The sequence below is a fragment of the Protopterus annectens genome, chromosome 6.part0 (assembly GCF_019279795.1).
Source record: "Protopterus annectens isolate FY-2018-M chromosome 6.part0, PAN1.0, whole genome shotgun sequence".
In the NCBI taxonomy this organism is placed as follows: Eukaryota; Metazoa; Chordata; order Ceratodontiformes; family Protopteridae; genus Protopterus; species Protopterus annectens.
This window is the reverse complement of record NC_056737.1, coordinates 830,594,916-830,621,898: the sequence shown is the minus strand read 5'-3', so window position 1 is coordinate 830,621,898 and position 26,983 is coordinate 830,594,916. Positions and strand designations below refer to the sequence as shown.

Below are 26,983 nucleotides of genomic sequence, written 5' to 3'. Positions count from 1 at the left end.
GGGGCTTGATAAAGGGAATGAGATAGCCTCCGGCAATAATCCGGAGCACCCAATGGTCGCTGGTAATAGCTTCCCAAGCCTGTGGGTGTTCCGCAAAATGACCCCCGACTGGCTCCGGAGCTGCACAGTCGGGCACCAACTCAGGGACAGTGAGCGTAGGAGGAACCACGAAAGGAATCGCGGTCTCCAGAGTTACGGGGGCCTCCGCCGCCTCTGGGACGGCGTCTTCCCGAATTCCCCCCCCCCCTGCTTCTAGAGGGGGATCACTGGGTGGAGTAGGGAAAGACCTCTGAGTTTTCCTGAACCACATTTTCCCTCCTCTCTGGGCCTTGGGGTAAGGCCTAGAGGGAGTGGAAAAACGGGCCCCAACGGCAGTCAAGGTCTTGCCCTCCTGCTCGCACCGAGTCAGTGTGTCCTTCACCTTGGGTCCAAACAAAGAGGACCCATCAAAAGGGGCGTCAGCGAAGGAAGACTTGAAAGCCTCCGCAAAGGAACACAAGCGTAACCAGGCGTGTCTCCTAAGGGCCACGCCTGTTCCCGCTGCTCTACTCGCCCCCTCGGCCGCATACGAGATGAGCCTCATGGACGAGTTCACAATGGATGATAAGGTAGTCATCTGGGTGCCAACAGTGTGGGCTAACGCCTCAGGTAGATTACCTGTGAGGGACTCACCTAGCTCTTTAAGGAGGTCCCTTTGGAGCCTAGTAAAATGACACAGGTAATTCAGCGACCGTAAGGTAAAGGCCGCTGAGGAAAGGGTACGCTTCCCGTACCTATCCATGCTCCTGGAATCCTTATTAGGAGGGCGGATAGACGTTGAAGCCTCTGCCACGTCCTGCTGTGTGGCAGATGCCACCACCATCGCATCTACAGGAACTCCTTTCGTTAAAAATTCCTTTTGAGGGGGAGCTGACAGGAATTTGTTAGGTCTTGCAGGCACCGGTTCCACAGAGTCAGGGTGCTCCCAAGCCCTTCGAGAAATTAAATCAAGTAACTCATCGAAGGGTGGAGACACCCAGGAGGCGGAGGGCTGGGCCCCGAAGGCCTTGAGGATGACTGACTCCTCAGCGGAAGGGGTTTTGGCCTGCCAATCTCCTCTCTGTCTCAGAATCTCAAGGATATCCGAGAAAGAGACATCATCCGAAGATGATTTTGGGGACCCCTCCGCATCATCGAGGTCAGTGTCAGATGTGACAGACTCATCTTGGGAGTCCACGTGCTTCCTCTTGCACAATTTCTTCCATGGAGGCTCATCCGAAGCGGTTTCGGACGGAACCCCCGGAAGAAGGGAACCCCCCACGGGGGTATCCTCAGGCCCTGGGACCCCACTGTCATGGGACTGCAGTATGCCAGAAGCACCAGTCTCTAGGTCTAGGGATGGTGAGATGGAAACCTGCTGAGCCGGCAAGGACATGGCCAGCGCGCTCCTCATGGCCTCAAAGGCAGGACCTCCAGACTCCATGGAGGTCACTGGCCAAGAGACCACGACGGCACTAGGAATCCCCGCAGCCGATGCTCCGTGGGGAAGACTAGGCACCTAGCTCCAAGATGTTCCCCTCGGCCCCGGCTAAGGAAGTCCCGGTACCAAACCCCGAACCCGAGGACAGGGTAGGAACAATGGTCGGAACCGATAAACTCCGAAGGGGTCTCGGTTCCGACTGTACGGCTCCGCCTTGCTCCACCATCACCGACTCCAACGGCTCCGAGGGAGTTGGAGGAGGAATGGAAAGCTTCGAGGGGTTGATTGGCTCCGGGGCCGAATGGGCTGGAGCCGAGACCATTTTTGCGAAAACCGGAGACTGGAAAAGCCTCTGAATAACTCTATCCAAATCCGAGTCAGATAATTTGGAGGATCTAGAGGAAATAGAAAGGGGCCGAGAAGACTTCTCTCTCGGCTCCGACAAGGTAGGGGACCGGCTCTGAAAGGGCTCCAACACTATCGGCGCCAGATCCGAGACAGTATGAATAAGGATCAGCGCCGAAGGAGCTTTCGGAGCCGAGGGGGAAGAGTCTGAGCTGCACACCTCCATCGGCTCCGAGACCAATGGAACCGAGGGAGGTGATTCGCCTCTCGATGCTCCAACCTGCGGCTCCGAAACTAATGGAGCCGAGGAAAGAGGCATCGAGGCAGACCCTTCGACCCTCAGCTCCGAAGTCAGTGGAGCCGAGGAAGAAGAGGTCGACTTATGCTTCTTAGTAGTCGGCTCCGACGGACTGGTCGGAGCGACGACCTTTTCTTTTTAGAAGCAGTAGCAGAAGATGAAGCCAAAGCTTCCTCAAAGGAGGGCTTAAATAAGGCCCTTCAGGATTAATTTATTTTTACATTCTTGAAGAACCCTAGCGGAAAAGGCATGGCACACACTACATGTCTCTTGCAAAAGCTTTGGCCCTAAACAATAAACGCAAATGGCATGACTATCCGTGATAGACATTTTATAATTGCACTTAGTGCACTTTTTAAAACCAGATTTCTGCTCCTTAGACATTTTCACTAGTGGAACAATCTAACTGCCACACAAAAAGCAGTACTTCACCAAAAACTTTAAAGCGCGAGAATAGGGCGCGAGCCCTCTGAACACAAGATTTACCTCACAAGGAGAACAACAAAGGGAACACAACAACGGGCAAAAGCCCTCTAACTTAAACGGGCTTTACCCGAAGAAGAATAAGGAATAAAACAGACAACACACTCACTCCACTAAGAAGGGCAAAGGCCCTCTAACTTAAACGGGCCTTGCCCGAAGTACCAACAGATACCAAAAATGCCAATAACACTCTAAACAATACACAAACTTAAGAATAGCTGTTAAAACAGCTGTTGATTGAATTTATGAGGAAACCCCAGGTCAAAAGACCAGAAAAAAGAAGAAAATACACTTAGCTCCAGCCAAGTCGAGACCACGTCTAGCTTGATAAAGCGGCAAACGAGATCTGGGGAAGCAGGTGTGGTGCATCCTGGGATAGAGGGTAGCCCAGCCAATAAGAGACTTCGTTCTAGTATACTAGTTGGCCGAGTCGGAGCCGATCCGAACCCATCAGTTATGAATGTAGGCGAGATAGGATCCCATTACATCTATATTTTATTTTTTACTTTTTGGAAAGTATCATGATAATGATAATGGCAATACACAAGAAAAAAATGCAAATGCCAATTACATCTAAGGGGGACAACAATTGTAACAATTCCCATTAGTGTGATATTCAGTAGTAGATGCTGTTGCTCTTAGGAATAACTCAAGTGAAAAAATACCTTTTAATGGACCAGTACAGACATAATGAAAGCCGATATTTACATTTTCAGACATTAAGACTTTCTGAGATTACCTGTTTCATTCGAGAAGCATTCCTTCACTACAAAGTGTAAATCATCTTAACAGGAGTGAAGTGGTTAGCACTGCTGCATCACAGTGCTTTCTTCTCTGTATTTATATGCAGCAGTCTGCAATCCCTAACTGTGTTGGTGTGGGTTACCTCTGGATGCTCTAGTGTATTCCCACTTCCCAAAGATGTGAGCAGGTGAAAAGGTGATCCACCAAAATGTGAACAGGTATGGGCATTAGTCACTGGGTACAAGCTTCCTGCAATGGACTGGTTCTCTGCTTTACACCCTTGCTGCTGGAATGGACTCTGGCTCCTCAATGAGCCGGAAAAGGATAACGTGGTATCAGAAAATTAATGAATTCATCTTAACAGAAGCTACTGGTAAGACTAAATTGTTACCTTTATATGCACCCAATTCACACATTACTGCTAGCTATAACGTTATTTGTTCATGCACTAGAAAAGATTAAACGTTTACTTCCATTAAACATCTTAAGTGTAATTACTTATAATGAAACAATTTTAATTTCTCATGACTGCAGCCATGCCTATTTTTAACTCCACTATAAGAGTTTCTTTTATACAAATATTATTTTTTTGCTGTACATTGAATGTTGCTGTTTCAAAACAGTAACTAAACTAGTCAGTGATTTCCATGGTACACTGAAATAAGGCTATCTGAAAGATTCGGATCGCAGAAGAGGGATAAGAAAGTCTTCTCCTTAAACCCAAGGTTGTGCAATCTTGGAGTTAGTATATTTAGAAATGTGAGGGTAGAGATGATGCAGGAGGCTCCCTCAGGAGAAGAAGAAGAAAAACAAACAAAAAAAAAACTTACTTCTGTTCTTGTTATAGTCAACAGTATGAAACACCAACTACTTTCTTTGAAAGTAGCTGCAATAATTGTTTCACTGTTTTATATTTACATCTCATTCTAAAACACACTTTCACTCAGTGATTACCCAACTCAATACAATTTAGGGCTCTGAGGAAGTTATAACCTGGCATTCAGCAGCAGCAAGACAGACAAATATTAAATGGGATGCCAGCCCATCACAGGGTGCAGACTCACACACTTCCAAACAACCTACAGGATTGCCAGTTCACATACAGCAAGCACATCTTTAGGACATGAGAGAAAAATGCAGCATCAGGCAAAAACCTGTGAGGACAAAGAAATGACCTGTAGACTCCACAAAGAAAGAACCAGAGTTGAGAACAGACATGAAGACAAAGTGCTGCAAAGAAGCAGCATTAATCACTACATCAACAGCTCAGTTACATTACTTTTACAGGCACTCTGCCTTCAAAGATGGAGTTTGCACAAGATGATTTACAACTTATTGTAAAGACTTACAACTTCTTCAGATGCTGGGATTCAGAAAGGACATATGTTAATCACAACTGAGTTGCTCTGTAAAATGCTAACCAACACAGCAAAATTATGTGCAGCAACTCAGTGTACGAGTGTTTCTGAATCCACTAGGCTCTCTTGTTTGGTATGAGCTCCAATTGTGAAGCACTATTCCAGCAACAAACATCGGAGCTACATGAAAAGCTCATGTAGTCCAAAAAGCTACATAAATTGTTTTTAAAACATCTGGAATATTACTTTAGTAAAAACGGTAATACATAATTTAGTGACTGTTTTTGGATTATTTCAGTGGAAAGCTTAAAATTCAACCACCATTTAAAGGGTTAAGCTAACATTTTACAAATTTTCCAAGCAACCTACAAAATGACAAATAAACACTGTTTAGTGCCACTGAACCCTCTCCAAAGCAGTTTTGATACTGCAATAATTATAAGGCCATTCACTTGAATCCATATATATTAAAGCAAACAGATCTGTTTATATGAAAATACAAAAAAGACGCTAATTCCAAATCAAAAAATATGTTAGATAATGAGCAGTTACCAGTGTGCTTATCTTAACCACTAACAAACATTAAGATGCAGTTTCTTCCTAAACCTGATGAACAGTCTAAGTTTAAAAACATTATAATGTAATACGCTTACTTTAACATAAAGTTTTATTTAAGTACCAGCCTAGCAGTGACAAATTTAGCAAAAAAAGATCCATTTTTATAGACTCACAGTGTGCCGTATCAGAGACAGATGATACCAGACGGGTGGCAGGAAAGTTCAGAAAGGAAGTGGGAGATGGTATGACAGGATCCACTATGATGTCTAAATCAGAAATCTTCCAGGTGCCTGGAGATTTTTTCACACACTCACTGTCTGTCTCAGCAGGAAATCACCCACGTACAGATGGACACACAGAGCCAGCACAGCAAAATACATTAAGAGAATGATACAGAACATCATTAAGATGAAAAACACAGTATGCAAGATGAAACAAATCAGAATATAAAAAACTGAAGAACAGAAATACGAAACATGCAAAACTGAATAAAAACAGAGAAACAGTCACGGTCCAACACGGTGTCAAAAGTTATGGCTAGCAAGTACTCCAAAACAGAAGAATACTTATCTGGTTCAGCTGATTCATTTTTAATGAAGCTCTGTTCTCCTTTCTTGCAAGCACTGCCTCTGCTTCACTATTTGTTACTTAAAAAACAAGTCACTTACAATCTTTGGGTGTGAAAAAAATGTCTTTGGTGGCTGGAGAATTACCAAGTTCAGGTTTAATAAGAGAATGTCAATGTTACTCTCTTCTAAGTCAAAACACAATTCAGCATTTGCATTTGATTTAAGACTACAATTCATTGCACAGTATGTGCTACTGATACTACTTTCTTAATTAGGTCACATTTGTCATGTACTTAACATTACACACCATAGGACTTAGAGGGGACCAGGGGGCAATCACCACTTAAGGACAGTGTATTTCTACAGAGTTGTAATAAAATATCAGAAACTTTGACTCAGCCTGTATGCTCAATTTATGTCTTGCAACTGGGTTGTTTCAGGAATTTTTTTTTTTGAGCCCCCACCACCCTCAATAACCATCAGGTCTCCCCCTGGAGCACTGTTCCTTCCAAAGCTTGCTAACCCATTCCTTCGCCCTACAGGTGAGAGTTTGGTGGTGTTTATACCCCTAATTCTCACTACCAGCAACTGTATACTATTACACATGCCAAATTCCCCTGAGGAAGTGGGGTACATTGAAGCATGAGGATGCCAGGCTCCTTGCTGCTCAATACTCACCTGCACTCCAGCATGCATCATCAACACAGTGAGTCAAGCCACCACGGTCAGCACAGTTTGATGAACTGGCATCACCCACTCATTCCCACCCTTCTACAGCCTAGTCCCTCCAGCTCTCGTGCTGTTAACCGAACATCTTCTGATTCTGAAGAAGTTTGCCATTAGTAGCAGACGAAAAGCGCTTCAATTAAATTCTTTTTGGATTTATCCTTTGCTGCACTGCATTTATATTTTTTGATGCTGATTGGTTCGATTCAAGCACTATATTTGTGTTTCAACAGTTTGGGAAGTACTCCGAGGCTTGCTTATTTTGTTTTTATCAGTCTTCAGTTGCCTGGGGAGAAGTCAGGACTTCATCCCTCTAACCTAAGGGGTTGGTGGGGAGAACCCTGTAATACTTTTATGCTAGAAAAGGACTGAAAAAAGCTAAAAATCCAGGGCAGACAAAGAATGGCACTAAAGAAATGCTAAATGTGCAAGCCCACTATGTAAAGTGGTGCTAGCCTAAACTGTTAGTCACCTTTCTGCTATCTCAACATACGCTCATATGAAATACAGCTCCCTCTTATAAAGAAAACAGAGGCTATACTTCTCTCTTCTGTGTTTCACAAATCATGTCTAATACCATTCTAAAATATAACAGACTGCGTGTCACAAAGTACAGTTGCGCAAGTTCCATTTACCTATAACAGTAGATGTTCAGAGAACACACTGCCTTACTGGCACATGGGTAGCAGTGCCCTGCTACCCTCCCCTCTGGCAGTCAGTCACAGCTCAGGACTCCTCCCAATACATGTCTTTGAAGGTGAAAGACCAATCACCTGGCATGACCAGGGCAGCCTTTCACACTCACAGACAAGACACTTTCAGTTTTCTAGAGTCTAACATGAAGAACAGATGGAAACATAAGCTTTGCGAGCACATACTGTCCCAAACCAACCACCACCACCCCCAACACACACAACAAAAAAGGCTGCTGAGCCAAAACACAACAGCAACTCCAACAGCCAAGTATACATACCAAACAACAGGGGGAAGAGTGTGAGGATACTGCTAGTAAGGCAGTCTGTTCTATGAACACCTACTGTTACAGGTAAGCAGAACTTGCACAATTATATGTTCAACAAACACACTGCCTTACTGGCAACTTGGTAGATTTCCTAAGCTTACACAACCCTGGAGGAGGAAGGATAATGGGTCAAGAGTCCCCAGGAGAACAGTCCTTGCGAAGCCTGCTCAGGATCTAGAAAAAGCATCCTGTTTGTACTGCATCATAAAGGTACTGACAGAAGACCAAACGGCTGAGTCTAGAATACTTTGAGTCTACTCTTTTCCAATATGCCACAAAAGGGGAAAAGACCCTGGTGGAATACATCTTTATCTTGCCTGGATATGCCTAGCCATTGTGGGTGTAACAAAAAACAATACCAGAGAACAACCAACATGCAATGAATTGCTTAGAGACAGGATGACTTTTCTTTGCCCCAGGAAAGGAAACAAAAATCCTTTCAGCCTTCCTAAAGGGCTTTATTCTGTCAAGGTAGTTAACTGAGCTGCCTATGCACAGCCAAGGTATGAAATATCTTTTCTCCCTTATTCTTACGTTCTGGAAAGAACACAGGGAGATTAATAGACTGACGAGTGAATTCTGAGACCACTTTCAGCATGAAAGAAGAATTAGTGCACAACACAATCCTATCCTTGTGGAAAATCAAGTAAGGTTGTCCCACCATGACAGCCTGCAGCTCAGAACATGCTTTACAGATGTTAAGAGCAATGGGCAAAGCAATTTTCCATGTTAAGAACTTGAGATCAGTGTCAGCTGCCAGATAGATACCTCTCAGCTGTACAGATTTTCGCAGAATGTTCAGATTTTTCTCTCATGCTTTTGGTCCGTTTTTCATAAAATTGTGGTTTTCTGGCCAGTTTGTGGCAAACCATTAAAGATTAAAGTTAGAGAATAATGACAGACATTTGAGCCTCAGACTTCGTACCCTTCAGAAAATTCATGCTAAAGCAAAACCTGTTATTCTATCAATTTTCTAAGTTTGTAACAGCAATACTTAAAAATTGTCCCTATTTTTGGGCCTTTGTTCCACTTTTATTCATGGCTTTGTCCAGATTTCTTGCTGTAAGAGGTTGAGAGGTATGCTGCCAGTTCAAAAGGTGTTAAGGAAAATTTTTAAAGAACATAATTTAGGTCCCAAGATTGAGCAAGGGAGGAATTTGCTTGGGAGGTCGTCTCATATGCAGTACTCCTTTCATGAACTGTTTTACAAAAGAGAGGAAAGAAAGAATAGGATCTGTTGGAGACGAGCAGAGATGGCCACTAAATGCACTTTAATGGATGCACAATAAGCCATCGTGAAGTAGTTCATACAATTATTTTAAGACCATAGGGGTATTAACCTCAGTAGACCCTCTGCTTCCATTTACACAACATTTAGTAAACCTCATTCACTTGTAAACTCAAGTGGCGGGTTTTCCGACCTTTAACACCTGCTGCACATCCTCATGAAACAAGTGCCTAAATGGAATCGATTGAATAATTCAGGCTCCCAACTGAAGTTTCTCCAAATTGGGGTGCACTAGTCACCCCAAGACTGTGTGAGCATCCAGTGTGTGAGGAAGTTTGTGGCAATTGTCTTCAGTCATTACTACTAACAGGGAGGACCGAAGGCTGCCTGGGCAAATAGAGGATCACCACAATGATCTATGGCCTTTGAACTTTCAGGAGTACCTTGTGAATCAGTGGAAAGGGTGGAAACTCATACTGAAACATTAGCATCCAAGTGATGAGAATACATCTGTCCTCCAAGCGTGGCTTCAAGGATGTCTGGAACAGAATTTCTCCAGCTGTCTGTTACGAAAGGAGGTGAAGAGATCTATTTGAGGCATTCCCCACATCTGGGCTAGATCCTGAAACACCACAGCCTTGAGCTTCCACTCATGTGGGTCTGCCAAGGATCTGCTTAATCAGTCTGCCACAACAATCTCCTCTGATAGTATTTATGAAGCCTGAAGAGTCGGAGAATATTGAGAAGCCTACCTCCAGGTGATCAATGCCACCGGCACACAGGGTACCTTATACCTGCTTGTTTGGTGAGGTACTGCATCACTGTATTGTTGTCTGTAACCAGGAGAAGAGGATCCAGACTCCAAAGGTGCTGGAGTACTTTCAAGAAGTGAATAAATGGCTGCCAATGTCTCCTTGATATTGATGTGCTTTCATGTGTCCTTAGGCCCTCAAGTGGTTTACACTTTACACTTGCATCCCACTGATACAGTTCCCCAGGCAAAGTTGGATGAATCTGTGTGGAAAGACTGTACTAACAACACGGGAGAAATGAAGATCTGGTCTGATACACAACTGTTCTCTCCACTACTCTAATTCTCATCTGATGAGGGACGGCAGCACTGGTAACTGGGACTCCAGGGAATGAATATGCTGGGTCCAACAATTTCAGACATACCACTGAATTTCATGAGAATCATGGACGCAGTCAGTCTAAGAAGTTTTAGGAATTCTCTTGGCAAAATGACACTCTTCTTCAAGAATTCCAAAAACACCATCTGGTAGAACAGGGCAATTCTCTTGTTGCAGTTGACCAAGCATCCCAGAAAGATGATTCTTTGTGAGGGTGTCAGACATGACTTTCAGAGGTTCAACTTGAACCCCAGATGGGACAGTAAGGTTGAGACCTTCTCTAGCGATTCCAAACACCAGGACACAGACTGTGCACAGATCACCAAGTCATCCAGGTATGGAAACATGTGAATACCTAGAGTCTGACAGTGAGCCACTACTAGAGCAAGGCATTCGGTGAACACTTCCAGTGCAGTGGATAGCTCAAAGGGCAATACAGAAAACTGACAGGGCAAACCTGACAACAAATCTCCGATAAGTCCGGAAGCAATGAGCAATGGCAATATGATGACAGGCATCCTTCAAGTCCTGGGTCACCATGAAGCAGTTGTCTTGTAACAGAGGAAACACTGTCTGCAGGGTGAGCATCCTGAAAGTTGGGACCCAGAAAAATGTATTCAAAAATGAAAGGTCCAACACCAGTCTCCACAACTGCATTGTTTTGGGAACCAAGAAAATTCTGAATTAGAAACTTCTCAATCTTTCTGAAGGAGGGACCAGTTATATGACCCCCGAGTCTAGCATTTGCTGGAGAATAGGACGGAATAACAAAGGCTGCTCTGGAAGATGAGGGTGACTCCCCACACCCCCAAAAGGAGGCAGGTGGTCTTTCCACTCCCATCTGTAACCCTGCCAACAATGTTTAGCAGCCATTTGTTGGAAACCACGGATGGTCAGGCCACCTTGTTAAGAGCTAACTTCATAGACATGAGCACCCAATGGGGAACCTGATAAAGATAGGTGCTGGGCCTCAGCATAGTCACTAGCTGGGACTAGGGGTATGCTTTTTAAGAATGGAACCTTTCTTGTTTGGCTTGATAGAGTTGTCTTCCTGACATTTCCTTTTAATGCCATGGTTCTTGTTCGGCTTGGACTTCTGATTGTTAGACCGCCAAATGTTACCTTGCTTAAAGAGGAGGGTAACTTTGGGAATATGAAATATTTTCTACACTCACTGCATCAATTTACCTCTGTCATCCAAGTGTTTAAGGATCTGATTACGTACTGTACCAAACACGCAACTGGACACAAGAGAAGCCTTCAAAATCTCATTTTTAACTCATCAGAAAAATTATGGAAGTAAAAACAAGAGTACCTCCTAATCACCACTGACAATGCTGTATTTCTAGAAATAGTATCAGACCACTCTAAGGCACTCTTTAACACATGTTCTGACACCTGAGAAATATTGGGGGGCAATATCTTTAACACAGATCTTTTGCTCTGCAGGAAGTGATGCAGCAAACTCTTTTAAACTACACATGCATCTCAACACAAACTTCCACATAGACATAAAACACTTTAACTAGCCACTTGCCTAATTTATTTTGAGAGACTGGGTTAGAAGAAGACATGGTCTTTTTATTACCAAAAGTATCTGGTGACACCGAGGCATTCTTAGGCAAAGCCTCAATAAACAGATGGTAGCTATAAAGCTTTCTTGAAGACATCCTCTAACTCTGGGATTAATGGAGGAAAGGTCTCAAAGTCTGAGGTCTCATCCTCCAAGAGATCATAAATCCTGTTAATAGTGGGGCAGCTCCCAGCTGAGTACATCTCTAAATTTAGTCAACATCTGGGAAAAAGAAAATATCTGTTTGGGTACCTGCACTTATTCATCATCAGAGGAACCTGACTGACCAACTCAGATAGGTCAGAGTCCTCAAATATAGAATCCCTTTCAAAAAAGGACCCTTAGCAGATCTGTGGAAGTGCTGGCATTACTCATAAGCCAGGCATGCATCCTACAATCAGCTGCTTAATCAATGGACTTAGCCATAGCGATCATCTCAGGTGAAAACCAGGCAAAGACTTCTGTCTTATCATCTTGGTAGGCATTTGGTCGCTTTTTGACATACACTACACTAGTGGGAGAATCCTATAGGATGAAAGTATCAATAATGGCAACAGATTCTGACCCTGACTTTCCTTGCATGTAAAGAGTTTGGTTCTCCCTTACCTGCAGCAGGCAGTGATACAGGCCAGTAGTATGAGTCTGACCCTTGTGGCATGCATAGTTGTGGTACTACGACTACACCAGGGAACCTGGAGGTAAGAAGGCGAGTGGTCCTGTAGCCTGCCAGAAGGTAAAGCTACTGTGGAGTCACAAGCCATAAGCCAAGGCATTTTTTTAATTTATTCTTTCATTTTATGGGTGCAGGAACAAACTGAAAAAGCACAAACGACAAACTAGTAAATCCAAAGAGCAGAATGAAGAGGCACACTCGAAATATTTTGTGAAGCGCTTTTTGTTTATGGCACAAACATAAACTTCATCAGACATTTTTAAAAACACAACAGGTACATTAAATACACAAGTCTATCCAATCAGAATGGATTTAGTTACAACACTCAATTTTAAAGAAACAGTATTTAAAACAATGTTTGAAACAATAAACAGTGGAATAAAACAATCAACACCTCCTCCTAAACTAAATGTAAAATATTATAAACTTAATATATAAAGTTTAAACCTATCATGTTTACATAAACACAAATATAAAGTATATATGTGTTTATACAAAAGATTTTAGCGTTTTAAACTTCTCAATTTTAAAATGCTACTGATGACACACCCTTCATTTAGACCTGGCAAGTTATAGGCATTAAGTCTAATTTGCCAGCCTAACTCTAATTCTTCTAGTTTCAGTGCATCAGGACCACCTCTAACATCTCTTTGGACCTGGTCTATGGCTAGGAACTTAAATCTATGATTAGAAAAGTGAGCCACATGTTTAGCCAGTGCATTTACCATTTTACCTTTCCTGATTGCATATAAATGTTCATATACACGGTTACGAAGTTTCCTCTCAGTTTTGCCTACATAAAATGCAGGACAAAGTTGGCATAGTGCAAGGTACACAACAAAACTAGAGTTACAGTTGTTTCTCCGTCTCAGTGTAAAGTGTAAATCATTAACACTAAACCTGTTAGATTCCAACATATATGAACAATAGTTACAAGTTTGGCACTTAAACATGCCAGGAGTCCTCACTGTTGTATTCTTAGATTCACAATAGTCCTTAAGGTTCTTACCCCTCCTGTATGTTACTAAGGGAGCACTACCTACACTGCTTGCAACTTGATGATCGCTTCTGAAAAGTACCCAATTCTTCAACAAAATTCTAACACACCTAGCACTATCTAAATTGTAAGTAGTTATGAAAGATGTAGGTAATTCATTCGCTACTTGGTCTTGTGTACCGTTAAGTATTGAATTAGATGGTGAATCAGGTAGTTCACTTGTAGTGTTAGGTGTAACCACATTTCTGTTAAGAAGTGGGGTATAAAAGAGATTGGCGTTTCAACGACACGTCAATAATTTCATTGACTAAAACTTCGGGATACCCTCGTGCTAGGAACATACTTTTCATATATTCACATTCGTTAAAAAATTCACTGTCAACTGTAATTATCCGGGCCGCTCGGACCAGTTGGCCCTTGACAATGGCTCGTTTTTGATGACGTGGATGACAGCTAGAGTAGTGAAGCATAGAATTGCAATAAGTGCTTTTCCTATGAATTTTGGCCGTATACATACCAACAGTATCATCCTTAGATAATAAAATGTCTAGGTATGCTATCGAATTACAGACAAATGAATGCGTAAATTTTAAGAAGTGGGTAGATGAATTTAGATATTCAACCAAACTATTACCAATTACCGCATCCCCATCAATTAGAATGAAGATGTCGTCAAGGAAACGTGTGTAAAATACAATGTTGTCTTTAAAGACACAGTTTTGCATGACATAGAGATGTTCCCAATAGGCCATAACCATGTTCGCCACGCTGGCCCCACAAGGGGACCCCATGGCTATACCTATTTTTTGAAGGAAAAGTTCCCCTTCAAACATGAAAAAATTGTTGGCAAGAATGGTACTTAAAAGTTCCTCAACTAGCAAACATTCGTCAGGAGGGCAACCTTGCAGTTTAAGAACCTCATTGCTCCACTCAATTGCTATATTATGAGGGATACACGTATATAAATCCTTGACATCTATCGTCAAGAAATTGTAACCAGAATTGTAGTCTATCTTATTGATGTTACTCAAAAAAGTCCAAGAGTCCTTGCATATTTGTTTAATACTAGCCAGGTATTTTTGTAGAATAAAGTCTACAACCTTGGCACATGCATATGGTAAAGAACCTCTGCTGTCCACTAACGGGCGCATTGGAGGATTTGCCACGTTTTTGTGGATTTTCGGTATACCAAATAGGCAAGGAACTCTTGGATGGGAAATAGACATAAAGTTGTACACAGCTTGGGTAATTCTGCCCTCTAAGTAAAGGTCTTCTATAACATTCCTGATTAAACTATATGCACTGTTAAGTTCTGAAATTGAACTAGTGGTGTATGAGGGGGAGTTTAACACATTATTCATTCTGTGTGAATAATCTGCATTGTCAAAGATAACCACACCGCCCCCTTTATCAGGCTTACAAATTCTGATTTCATTCATTTTAATAAAGTTTTTTTGAGTAACATCAATAAGATAGACTACAATTCTGGTTACAATTTCTTGACGATAGATGTCAAGGATTTATATATGTGTATCCCTCATAATATAGCAATTGAGTGGAGCAATGAGGTTCTTAAACTGCAAGGTTGCCCTCCTGACGAATGTTTGCTAGTTGAGGAACTTTTAAGTACCATTCTTGCCAACAATTTTTTCATGTGTGAAGGGGAACTTTTCCTTCAAAAAATAGGTATAGCCATGGGGTCCCCTTGTGGGGCCAGCGTGGCGAACATGGTTATGGCCTATTGGGAACATCTCTATGTCATGCAAAACTGTGTCTTTAAAGACAACATTGTATTTTACACACGTTTCCTTGACGACATCTTCATTCTAATTGATGGGGATGCGGTAATTGGTAATAGTTTGGTTGAATATCTAAATTCATCTACCCACTTCTTAAAATTTACGCATTCATTTGACTGTAATTCGATAGCATACCTAGACATTTTATTATCTAAGGATGATACTGTTGGTATGTATACGGCCAAAATTCATAGGAAAAGCACTTATTGCAATTCTATGCTTCACTACTCTAGCTGTCATCCACGTCATCAAAAACGAGCCATTGTCAAGGGCCAACTGGTCCGAGCAGCCCGGATAATTACAGTTTACAGTGAATTTTTTAACGAATGTGAATATATGAAAAGTATGTTCCTAGCACGAGGGTATCCCGAAGTTTTAGTCAATGAAATTATTGACGAAGTGTCGTTGAAACGCCAATCTCTTTTTTATACCCCACTTCTTAACAGAAATGTGGTTACACCTAACACTACAAGTGAACTACCTGATTCACCATCTAATTCAATACTTAACGGTACACAAGACCAAGTAGTGAATGAATTACCTACATCTTTCATAACTACTTACAATTTAGATAGTGCTAGGTGTGTTAGAATTTTGTTGAAGAATTGGGTACTTTTCAGAAGCGATCATCAAGTTGCAAGCAGTGTAGGTAGTGCTCCCTTAGTAACATACAGGAGGGGTAAGAACCTTAAGGACTATTGTGAATCTAAGAATACAACAGTGAGGACTCCTGGCATGTATAAGTGCCAAACTTGTAACTATTGTTCATATATGTTGGAATCTAACAGGTTTAGTGTTAATGATTTACACTTTACACTGAGACGGAGAAACAACTGTAACTCTAGTTTTGTTGTGTACCTTGCACTATGCCAACTTTGTCCTGCATTTTATGTAGGCAAAACTGAGAGGAAACTTCGTAACCGTGTATATGAACATTTATATGCAATCAGGAAAGGTAAAATGGTAAATGCACTGGCTAAACATGTGGCTCACTTTTCTAATCATAGATTTAAGTTCCTAGCCATAGACCAGGTCCAAAGAGACGTTAGAGGTGGTCCTGATGCCCTGAAACCTGAAGAATTAGAGTTAGGCTGGCAAATTAGACTTAATGCCTATAACTTGCCAGGTCTAAATGAAGGGTGTGTCATCAGTAGCATTTTAAAATTGAGAAGTTTAAAACGCTAAAATCTTTTGTATAAACACATATATACTTTATATTTGTGTTTATGTAAACATGATAGGTTTAAACTTTATATATTAAGTTTATAATATTTTACATTTAGTTTAGGAGGAGGTGTTGATTGTTTTATTCCACTGTTTATTGTTTCAAACATTGTTTTAAATACTGTTTCTTTAAAATTGAGTGTTGTAACTAAATCTATTCTGATTGGATAGACTTGTGTATTTAATGTACCTGTTGTGTTTTTAAAAATGTCTGATGAAGTTTATGTTTGTGCCATAAACGAAAAGCGCTTCACAAAATATTTCGAGTGTGCCTCTTCATTCTGCTCTTTGGATTTACTATTTTATGGGTGCAGATGAATCCATCAAGACGGGGGGGGGGGCAAAAACTAGCTAGGTCAATAACAAGTACTGGTTGCATGGTCAGTCCAGTACAAAATGGACAAATCCCACAAAGTTCCTTCTAAATAGCAAATTGAAGTGTATATCTATGGGGAAACTATACTGAACACTGTACTGTAGAAAAAAAGACTGCAATTTCAGTAACTGTGCACAAAGCACAATAAATACATCACACAGACCCCCAATATAAACAAATAAAGGCTATTTTCAGCCTAACATAAATAGGAATGGCACCAAATAGTCATAGTCCAGGAATTATGTGCCACATTAAGTAAAAGCCTTGTCAAAAATGTTACACAAAATGGCATCAAATCACGATTTAAACAATTTGTATAAAATGTTGCAAATCCACGCAATCACACCAAATAATAATAATAAATCCAAACCTTAGACAAGGAATTAAGCTTAGGAAGAATTCTTGTCAGAAATGCTTTAAAGAGGGGGCGTGGCCATGAAGAGCATCGAGTAGCAGCATTTTTCTTCAGCTCTGTCTTTTCAGATTTTCTATGACAGGAATTTTATGAAATAACTATCCTAACTGTGGATATTTGTTTACGTTTTTTTATTCCTCTTAATATAAAGAAGGATAGCATCTAAAGATTTTTTAGAATAATTTAATTTTTCTTGTCAAAATTTCTGTGATACTCTAATCTTCACCAGTTAAAAGATGAGCTTCTCTAAAACAGCACATCAGGATGCTACCTTAAAACAGAAATACAATCCCTGCTGACTAATATGTAAGAATTAGCCAGCAAAATTGACAGAATGGACTTGAAACTGGATGATTTCAAAGAGAGATGTACACATCAAATGGATACTATCCATGAAGACTTAAAACAACAAAAGGAACAATTTTCGGGAATCCAAACAGCTCTCAATGATATGGATACCAGAATTCAGGAAAGTGAACAAAATATTGAATTTCTTTTAAGACAAAATACCCAACTGCTATGAAAGGTAGATGATCTTGAAAACAGATCCCGCCGTAATAATATAAGAATATTTGGATTACCTGATAATACAGAGGAGAATAATATAGAAAAGTTTTTAACATCGTGGTTGCCAGAAATTTTAGAACTTCCTGAAGCACTTTCCTATGGTACTGAAAGGGCACACAGGTCCATTGTATCATCTAAAAACAGCAAAACTAGTTCTACTAAATCTGTGATTGTTAAATTCCTTTCATCTCATGATAAGGAAATAGTACTGAAAATTGCCTGGGCAAAATCACCAATTAAGGTAAAGGACAATTTAGTACGCATCGATAATGACTACTCACCAGCATTAATCTCTAAAAGGAAAGTTTTTTTGCCCTTAATAAAAAAACTTAAAAAGAACCAAATAAAATCTCACTTATCATTCCAGCAAGGTTAAAAATCTTTCACCAGAATGCAACTAGAAGTTTTGAGGACTTAGAGACAGCTCTTTTGTTAAAACAAACTTCTGGACAAACTTGAAGATATGGAATTGGCTACTGCTAGTCTAAACAGGTTGCCAGAAAATGGAACATGGAAAACCTTTGAACAAAAGACGAAACTTAGAAAATAACTATCAAATGCATATCTTTTTATTTGCTTCCTTTCTACATGTAAGTGACCCAAAAAGTCCGGGGAGATGAAACTGGATCAACAGGTAAAAATCTGTGAACTTTTTTTGTTCACAGATAACTTATTACTGCCTTCTATATTACTGTTGGTGATGGTATAGTTTTATATTTAGTTACTGCATTTTACTTTAAATGATTAACAGTACATTTTCTCACAGTATTAAGTAGTTAAATAAAACTGTTTGGTTGAATGTTGTATATGTGATAAAGATTAGTAATTTATTTTAAATGATTTTAGTAATATTAATTTATTCTCTCATAATATATGCAGTTAAATAAAATGCTTGGTAGAATGTTGTGTTTATGATAATGATGAATTGTTGCTTTTGGCTATATTACTTAGTGCTTATAGATATGATGCCTCTTCTTTGCTTCATTATACAATCCGGTTTGTGATTAGTAAATGTAGCCCTTTGTGGGGATATTGTTGAGATGGTTATGTTGTGTAGTGCTGTGGATGGTTGTTTTATTTTGGTGTTCAATATTATTAACAGTTTTCTTTCTTTGGTGGTTTAATGTTGTCCGTATGCTTCTGTGTACCCCTTTGCCGGCTTATGGTTATACTTGTATAACATTACCTGAATGATAAATAGTGTTTTCTTGTGGCATGATTTCATTAATTTTAAAAGCTTTGCCTTACTTGTGTTTGCTTTGGTCAGCTTTAGATGTTGCTATGGCAACACTTGGTTTTGGGACAGCTTTGCTGTCATTTTATCAGTTAACAGTTATACAGCAGGCTTGAGCCTTTAAATTAAAGCTAAATGAGTCTACACTCACAGTTTCCAGCTGAAAATGATAAAAGTCTCCAGAGCTCGAGAATAACTCCACAAGATGCCTGTTGAGCCGAGGTGTCCATTTTTCACATCATCATGCTGTTTTTGAAGCTAAATTGAACTCTACACTGTTCTGCCGCTAGATGGAGGTATTGAATCATTTAAGCACTCAAAAAGAGTCAATGAATGGCAAGACTTGAAAATTTTTGTTTCAAACGAAAAGGACAGTTATAAAATAGTATGTTGTTGTTGTCTTTCGGCTTTTTCCCGGTTAGGGGTCGCCACAGCAGAACTCCAGTCCGCTAATGATTGGCAGTAGATTTTGGCGAACGTCGAGGTGCCAGCTCGACGTTCAACCTTCAACGAAGGCACGCCCATTTACGCATGTCTTTTGAATGCCCACCCAACTGCAGGGAGGACATGCAGACTCCACACAGAAGGCACTCCCCGCACTCCAGCCGAGAACTGAATGGCAGAACCTCTTGCTGTGAGGCAACAACGCTACCGCTGCACCACCGCGGCATAGATGTTTTTACCTTATGTAAACTGTGCAAAGTAGCTTTCTATTAACAGTTTATTTTTAAAAGCATATTCAATTCATTTAGTCTCTCTAGTCCCTGAACATAAGGAATTTAGTTGGAAATAGTGCATGTATTCAAATCATAATATTTTCTATCCTGTCACCTATAGGCTGGAATAATGTTTTAATGCATTGTTGGTTTTCAAGAAATGTAATTATTTATAAACAAAGTAAAAAGAACCTTGACTGTTACATAAGCAACTAGAAATATGATAGCTCCAATAAGACAATGGCAAATTCACAATCTTTTTTCAGTAGGACTACTAATAGTAGATCATTTGTAATAGTTTAGTGAGGTATGGTCCTTAGGGCTACATCTTAATTGTACTATCTGGTTATAGATATTTGATTTTTCAGCACTCATATTACCATTTACTTGTAACACAGATAGTCAGAAGTGCAACAGGTTTTGACATCTGAAAACATACCTTACACATACGTTACAGAAAAATCAGTTTTCATTTAGTCTGTAGGACATCTGTATAGGATAAAACACTATTTATCCAATCCAAATAAAACTACTGTGACATGTACATAATTCTACATTATTAAAACTGTATTTTTCAACTTACAGATGATAATAACTTTCTTGGAAGAAAGAGAGACTTGTTATGTGTATGTAAGGTAAATGGGGTATATTATAGTTTAATGACAGTACTAAAATATAGCAAAGAGAAAGGCTGACTATTTACAATTATTACCTGTAAGTTAGTTATGATAAGTTTGCTTTGTAAATCCCTTTTTTGATTCTTGGAACAGCACACCTGTCATTTATTTGACTTTAAATAGATTTTTAGTTATTAAATTTATTTGTTAACACAGCATTGTCAGTTATATTCTAATTTATTTGGACAAGTTATGAGCACTGACTAATTTTATAAGTTATATTTATGTATAAATAGTTAGCAAGTGTTCTGATAATGAGAATACATTATTACAGTTGATAAGAACATATTAACACATAGCTTACATTCTTAAACTATACATAGACACTCCTAATTCCAGCAAATGAATATTGTAACCTCAGACATAGTATTGCCAAAGCTATTACTGTTTTTTAAAGCTTGTATCTGAATGGTTGCCTTTTAAAATCATCTTGTCATACAATAATTACACTCCCCATCAATAAAATAGTAGTCATGAATCATTAACACCTTCATGATATAGCTAAAGGATGTAATCTTATTGCAAGGAATGGATTTCATACAAATACTTAACACATGAGCTAACATACACAGTTTTTTGTGCTGTACAGACTTCAGATTTGTAGGTACTGAATTCCAATTTGTATTATTTTTTGGCTACATGATGTGTTATGTATATAACATAAATATAAACAGAACCATTCCTTTTACAGTATTATAACCAGATACACACAGTTGATTATTTTATTAGTACTTATACTGATGTTTGCTAATATGTTAACATTTATAAAGTGTTAGATATGTCTGTAAAGATTTGTTAGTTACATTATCTTACAAAGTGATTTTTATATGATTACTCTATATATTTTTAACATGAATAATGAAGCTAAAATTGTTTATTCAGAGTAGATAATTCTCAGACGATTAGATGTTGCTACTGAACAGAGTGTTAATTTGAGTGACCATATGTCACTCGAATTGGGAATATTATAGTCCAGAGGGGTTAAGGGTGGTTATGAAGTTATCAATTTAAGTTATAATAGTTTACTGTTAGCTTTCTTGGCATTTTCCACAATTCTTAAAAGAGTAATAATCAAAAGTCTACTTTTTTCGATGTTTCCACATTACTTTAAAAATAATGAATTTCTAGGTATTCCTTTTATTTATATTAATAATCTATGGTTTTGGTCAAAATATTTATCTTTCAACATACTATTGAATTACTTCATTAAAGAGTATTTCAATTAACATTAATGGACTAAATAATCCAAATAAGAGGGGAAGTTTCTTTAAATATCTCAAACTGAATAAAGTTCAATTAATATTTTTACAAGAAACCCATTTGAAAACAGAAGATGCAATTAGATTAGATACTAAATCATATTCAGTGTTAGATAGCTCAGAACATCTTATGGAACAACTCATTACCTAAAGCAAAAATCATTAATACATATAAAGATAATAAAGGAATGTTTTGTCTAATCACTATTCAGTTTAATAATAAAATATACACCTTAGTAAATCTATACTGGATTCCAGGAACAGGCACCGATACGGTAAAACAACATTTTGATAATATAGTATAACTTTCTTAGGGACATTTAATATTAGTTGGTGATTTTTAACTGTATTTCAGACAATAAAGAGTCAACATCATATAACAAAAGAAGAATTACAGCTTCAAATTGTTGAAAGATTTTTTGGAAACTTATTTCTTGAAAGATATACATACCTTTGCTGATTCTGACTCCTTAGTTTATACTTTTTTTTCAAATAGACATAATACACATTCAAAGATAGAGTTTCGTTTTCTAATGATTTAGTAGATTATTTAATTAATACTAAGGTAATTACATGCCCATTACCTGACCACAACTGGATAATTTTCAAATTTTTAGTTACCCCAATCTGTAATGTCTAAATAAGTAGAATACCTGCCTATATAACTAAATAGAAATATTTTAAAGATTTAAAGATTTTATAACATCAGAAATCCAGAATTTTATTGAACAAAATAATATAAATAATATTTCTAAGATATTTGTTTGGGATGCCTTAAAAGTCTACCTCTATAGCAGAATTATAAATTGGTATAACAAAAAAAGGAAAAGTTGGGATGAGCAGTTAATAGAAATACAAACTAAAATAGGTTCTTTGAAACTTACCCAAGAAAAAGATACTAATAAAAATGATATTAAAAAAGAAATAAACTCCTTGAATACTAAGTATATGGAAATACTGAATCATAAATCTATGATTATTTTAGAAAAATTCAAAGTCTTAAAATTCTCCACCAATCCTAGATCTCTGAATTTATTGGCCAATGAAACTAAAAGAATTAACAAATTCAATTATATAAATGAAATATTATCCCCTAAAAAGAAAAAGGCAGTCTCAGGTATACAGAATATCTTAACTGAATTTAGAGAATTTTTTTACAAACATTAACCAACATGCTAAGATAATAAATTCTAACTGAGAAATCAAATATTTCGTTAACAAATATACAAAAAAAGATTATCTAGTGAACAAGTTACTATTATTGACAGACCCATCTCCTTTAAAGATGTCCAATCCCCGATTACTAAATTAAAACCAAATAAAGCACCGGGAAATGATGGTATCATCCCACAAGTTTATAAATTATTACCAGCTGATGCCTTAAAACTGCTTCATAAAGTTTACAATATTTCCCAAAACGATAATTGAATACCTCCATCATGGAAATATACTTTTATCTCTCACATCCTCAAAACTGATAAGGACTCTTGTTGAATTCTCATCTTATAGGTCTATTTCCTTATTAAACATCGATTACAAAATGTTTATGTCAATTTATGCAGACAGACTTAAAAATGTTTTGCCCACATTAATCAATGAAGATCAAACAGGATTTATAGTAAACAGAAACTCTTATGACAATATCAAGAGAATTCTTTCCTTAATTGAATCAGTTAAATACTTAAAAAAACAGCTTAATATTAATCAGTCGACATAAACTATGCTTTTGATTCAGTTAATTGGGACTATTTTTACTTTTGGAGGAACTAAACTTCTGTAATAGTTTCATTAATCTAATTACAAGTTTATATCAAGGTAGCCAAGCATACATTAAAACAGGCACAAACATATCCCAAAATATACCAATAATCAAAGGAACAACTCCTTTACTATTTACACTGATTATGAAACCTTGGGCTAATTTGATAAGATATGATGAAAACATTGAAGGTTACAGCTTGAATTCTAATGATGTTTCCAAATTACAAATGTTTGTGGATGACATACTCATTACTCTAGGTGGTAATAATGCATCTATTCACGCTCTTTTTAAAGATGATGAATATTTTCAAAAAAGTCAGGTTTAACCTTTAATAACAACAAAACTAAAATCTCGACAATTGGCCCTAAAAAGCTAGAATTACTAGATCTCTATAAAAAAATTCCAGGCACAGTCTAATGAACTACTTTATCTAGGCATTGCAATTGCTAACAACACAAAATATATCACTCAAATCAATTACAATAAGAGCTCATTGGAAATAGGAAATCTCATTAAAAAAAGGAATAAAATCCAATTTTCTATGGATGAAAAACCTTTAATTATTAATTAAAATGATTATATTACCTAAAATTCTTTATATTATCCATTCTCTTTACCCCCTCCTAGTTCACTAATTAAGAAATGTAATTCTATGATACATAAATTTTTATGGTTCCCTATAAGACCTAGAATAGCCTTATCTTACACCACATGAAAAATTGGGAAAATGGGGGTATAGCTTTGCCTAATTTGGAAATCTGCTCAATTTCTGCAATGGCTAAATTTATTTCTCTTCTTATAGATATTACGCACACTGTTAAATGGAAGATCATTCTAGAAATAGTAATGAGTGATGCAATAAAGAATAATAAAACACAGAAATTAATGTTATGTGGATCTTAAAAGATTATTTTTTCACTTATTCTTCTCAGAATTTTAGAACAAATTATATAATTCTTCTTTTGAGATAATTTAGAAACTAATAAGTTCAGCTTGTATAAACATTGGTTATTTCTTCTATTTCCTATAGCCTACAGGCAAGGTGCTATATTTTCTTCTGATTTTATGAAAACATATTCTTTTCAACAAAAACATTTAATTTTTTGGTCACAAATGATATCTAATAATGACCTGAAATCCATTAACCTACTGAAGAATGAACATGATTTTGACACATCTTGGTTGGATCTACACTAAAGTAGAAAATATTTACCTAATAAACTTGACTCTATGACTTTATCAACCAAAAGTTCAGTTCCTAAACTAATTCAGTATATGGTGCTGTCTATAAATCACCAACTAAAACACTATCTCACTTATATAAGGCAATTACACTAGATTTAGATAATATATCAGACAATTATTGGAATTATTTCTCCTTAATTAGTGTTCATCCCCCAACAGAGTAAGACAAATCACATATTTTACAATCTGCTAGTGTAACCACATCTTCACTAAGATGGAAAATTTTCACATGGAGATATTTTATAACCCCACTTTCTTTAAGCAAATGTAATAAGAAAAATGTTAACTGTTGGAGGTGTAAAATTGTAGTTAATGCTGATTGGGCCCATATGGTATTTGATTGTACAGAATTAAATAAATGTCTGGAAAGACATTAATTACTTTTTACAAGCAATTTTCACAGATATTTCTTTTTTACTCTCAAAATCTCTAGTTTTGTTTAACACTCCTGTTCCTAACCATATTACAGAAACTAATCAGCCTCTGCTCTGGTCCATTTTATCAGTAGTCAGGAAAACGGTTACAAGAATCTTCTCCCTCAGTAAATTAATTCAAAAATCTACTTTTTGAAGTGTGTAATTTAAAGACATTGACCAAAAAGAGCAAGATCCTCTAGGAATACTTTTGTAAATAATATATGGAAGAAAGTTTATGATTTGTTAGATAAATAATTTAATAGTAATGTATCAATATTTATAAGAATTTTATTTGCTAATATGTAGTGTGAAAAGTGCCATTGCATATAGTTTAAATGTGTTTGTTTTTTTCTTCACTGTCATTAGTAAGCATTTTTAAAATTATACACAACTCAAGATAATGTTTGTTTTATTTACTTCAATTCAATAAACCTGTTTTTTAAAAAAGCAATGCTTTAAAGACAAAATGGCACTCAAATTGCAATTTAAATGAAAAAAAAAGTTTAAAATTATGTAAATGTGTTCTATGACCACAAATAATTATAGCACCAATAGAAAAAAAATGCAAAACAGCAATTTTCCTGTTTAAACTTTCAAAACAAGCTTTAAATCAATGGAAATAACAGCCATGAATTACTCGTGGTTATGGCAGCATGAGAAAATGAGGGGAATTGCACTAAAACAGACTTTGTGCAGAAACTCATTTCAGCCTTCAGAAATGGCCCTAATACACTTTTTTTAAAAGGTTAAAAACCACAGAGAAATCCAAAAAGAGCTTAAAATAAACAGTACAAGTCTTATAAATCACACTAAAGAATAAAAAAAAAAGCAGCTCAGCATAACATTCTGTTCAAGCACTTAAAGAAAATGACAGAGATAGGAAATAAAACCCAAAACAAGTTTCCTATCTGAGCTTTGACTATCACACAGAGAAGTAATATCCTAAGAGACCTTTCTCTGACTGTTGCACAAGAAATCTGAAAGGGTCCTACATTCTGTTTGAACAGAGGAACCAGGCAAGGGTGTCCTCTTTCCCCTTTGTTATTTGTTTTGTATTTAGAACCAGTGACAAACAAAATAAGTGACCCAGAAATTCAAGGATATAATTTGCGTGGTAAACAGGAAAAGTTGGCTTTACAGATGGCATTATTCTGTACACCATAAAAGCAGAAAAGGACTTTTCAGTGTTGTGGAACATTCTGAGGCAGTTTCAAGTCTTTTTGGGTTGGATTTTATCTGGGAGAGGAAGATGGCAAGAGGCAAGTATGATAAGTTGATCATTCCAAAAGGACAAGGTGGTGTGTGATTACCTGATTTGAAGGGGTATTTCAGAGCTACATAGTTAAGGCTCAAGCTACAATTCAAAATGGAAAGGGATGATGATGAAACAGGGGGGATGCTCAAGAAATAAGGAGAGACAAGGATTTTGGATGCAGATTCTTATGGAGAACAACAATAACCATACTAAATATTACATTCACAAAGTAGCAGAAAGTATTCTAAGAATTATGCCAACATAGGAATAGAGAAAGGGGATTCTGCCAATAGGAATGACTGCATCAGGAGTACAGAGAATAGGCAAGGCTGGAATTTACTACAGTAAAATGGCAAACGAACCAAGGTACTGGGAGAAATAATTAGTGAGGAATAGGTAACGGAATAGGAAGAGGCTAAGAATGCATTTAGACTGCAGGCTAGAGTCTGCCTTCCCTATCAAGGATTGATATCAAAGTGTAGGGAAAGAGAAAGGAATAGAGAGATACTAAGTGAAAGACCAGCACTGGTAGAGTTTTAGTAGAATCCAGAACAGACTCTGCTGTTAAAAAAGGGAAAATTAGAAGGGCATATAAAACACTGCATGATGACTACAGGAATCAATCAGAGGAGGTTAGAAAGGATTGGGTAGAGAGACTGGATAAGCAATTAACAAAGAAACAATGGGGGGACATATGTATGGCTCCATAATATGCAACAAAGTCTAGAAGATTTAGGATTTCTGTAAGTGTTGGCATAGGTATTTTTATACTCCAAAGAAATTTTCCTTAGGTAGACTTCAAATGTTGGAGGTCTGATGCGGAAATAAGAGAGGTAACTGGGAACATATTATTGGGAGTATAATGAATTGAGAGAC

General features: G+C 37.8%; 1 protein-coding gene across 5 annotated transcripts in view; it reads right to left on the bottom strand.

Moving 5' to 3' along the window:
• Nucleotides 1-26,983, bottom strand: part of PPP1R13B (protein phosphatase 1 regulatory subunit 13B) — a 2,314,431-nt gene that overhangs the window by 592,277 nt on the left and 1,695,171 nt on the right. For 3 of the 5 annotated variants that reach the window (XM_044074501.1, XM_044074499.1, XM_044074500.1), the window contains exon 10: nucleotides 5,419-5,562. The exons of the other annotated variants lie outside the window; for them this stretch is intronic. In XM_044074501.1, coding sequence (XP_043930436.1) covers nucleotides 5,419-5,562 — 144 coding nt within the window. The remainder of the gene's footprint in view (nucleotides 1-5,418; nucleotides 5,563-26,983) is intronic. 5 annotated transcript variants of the gene reach the window in all.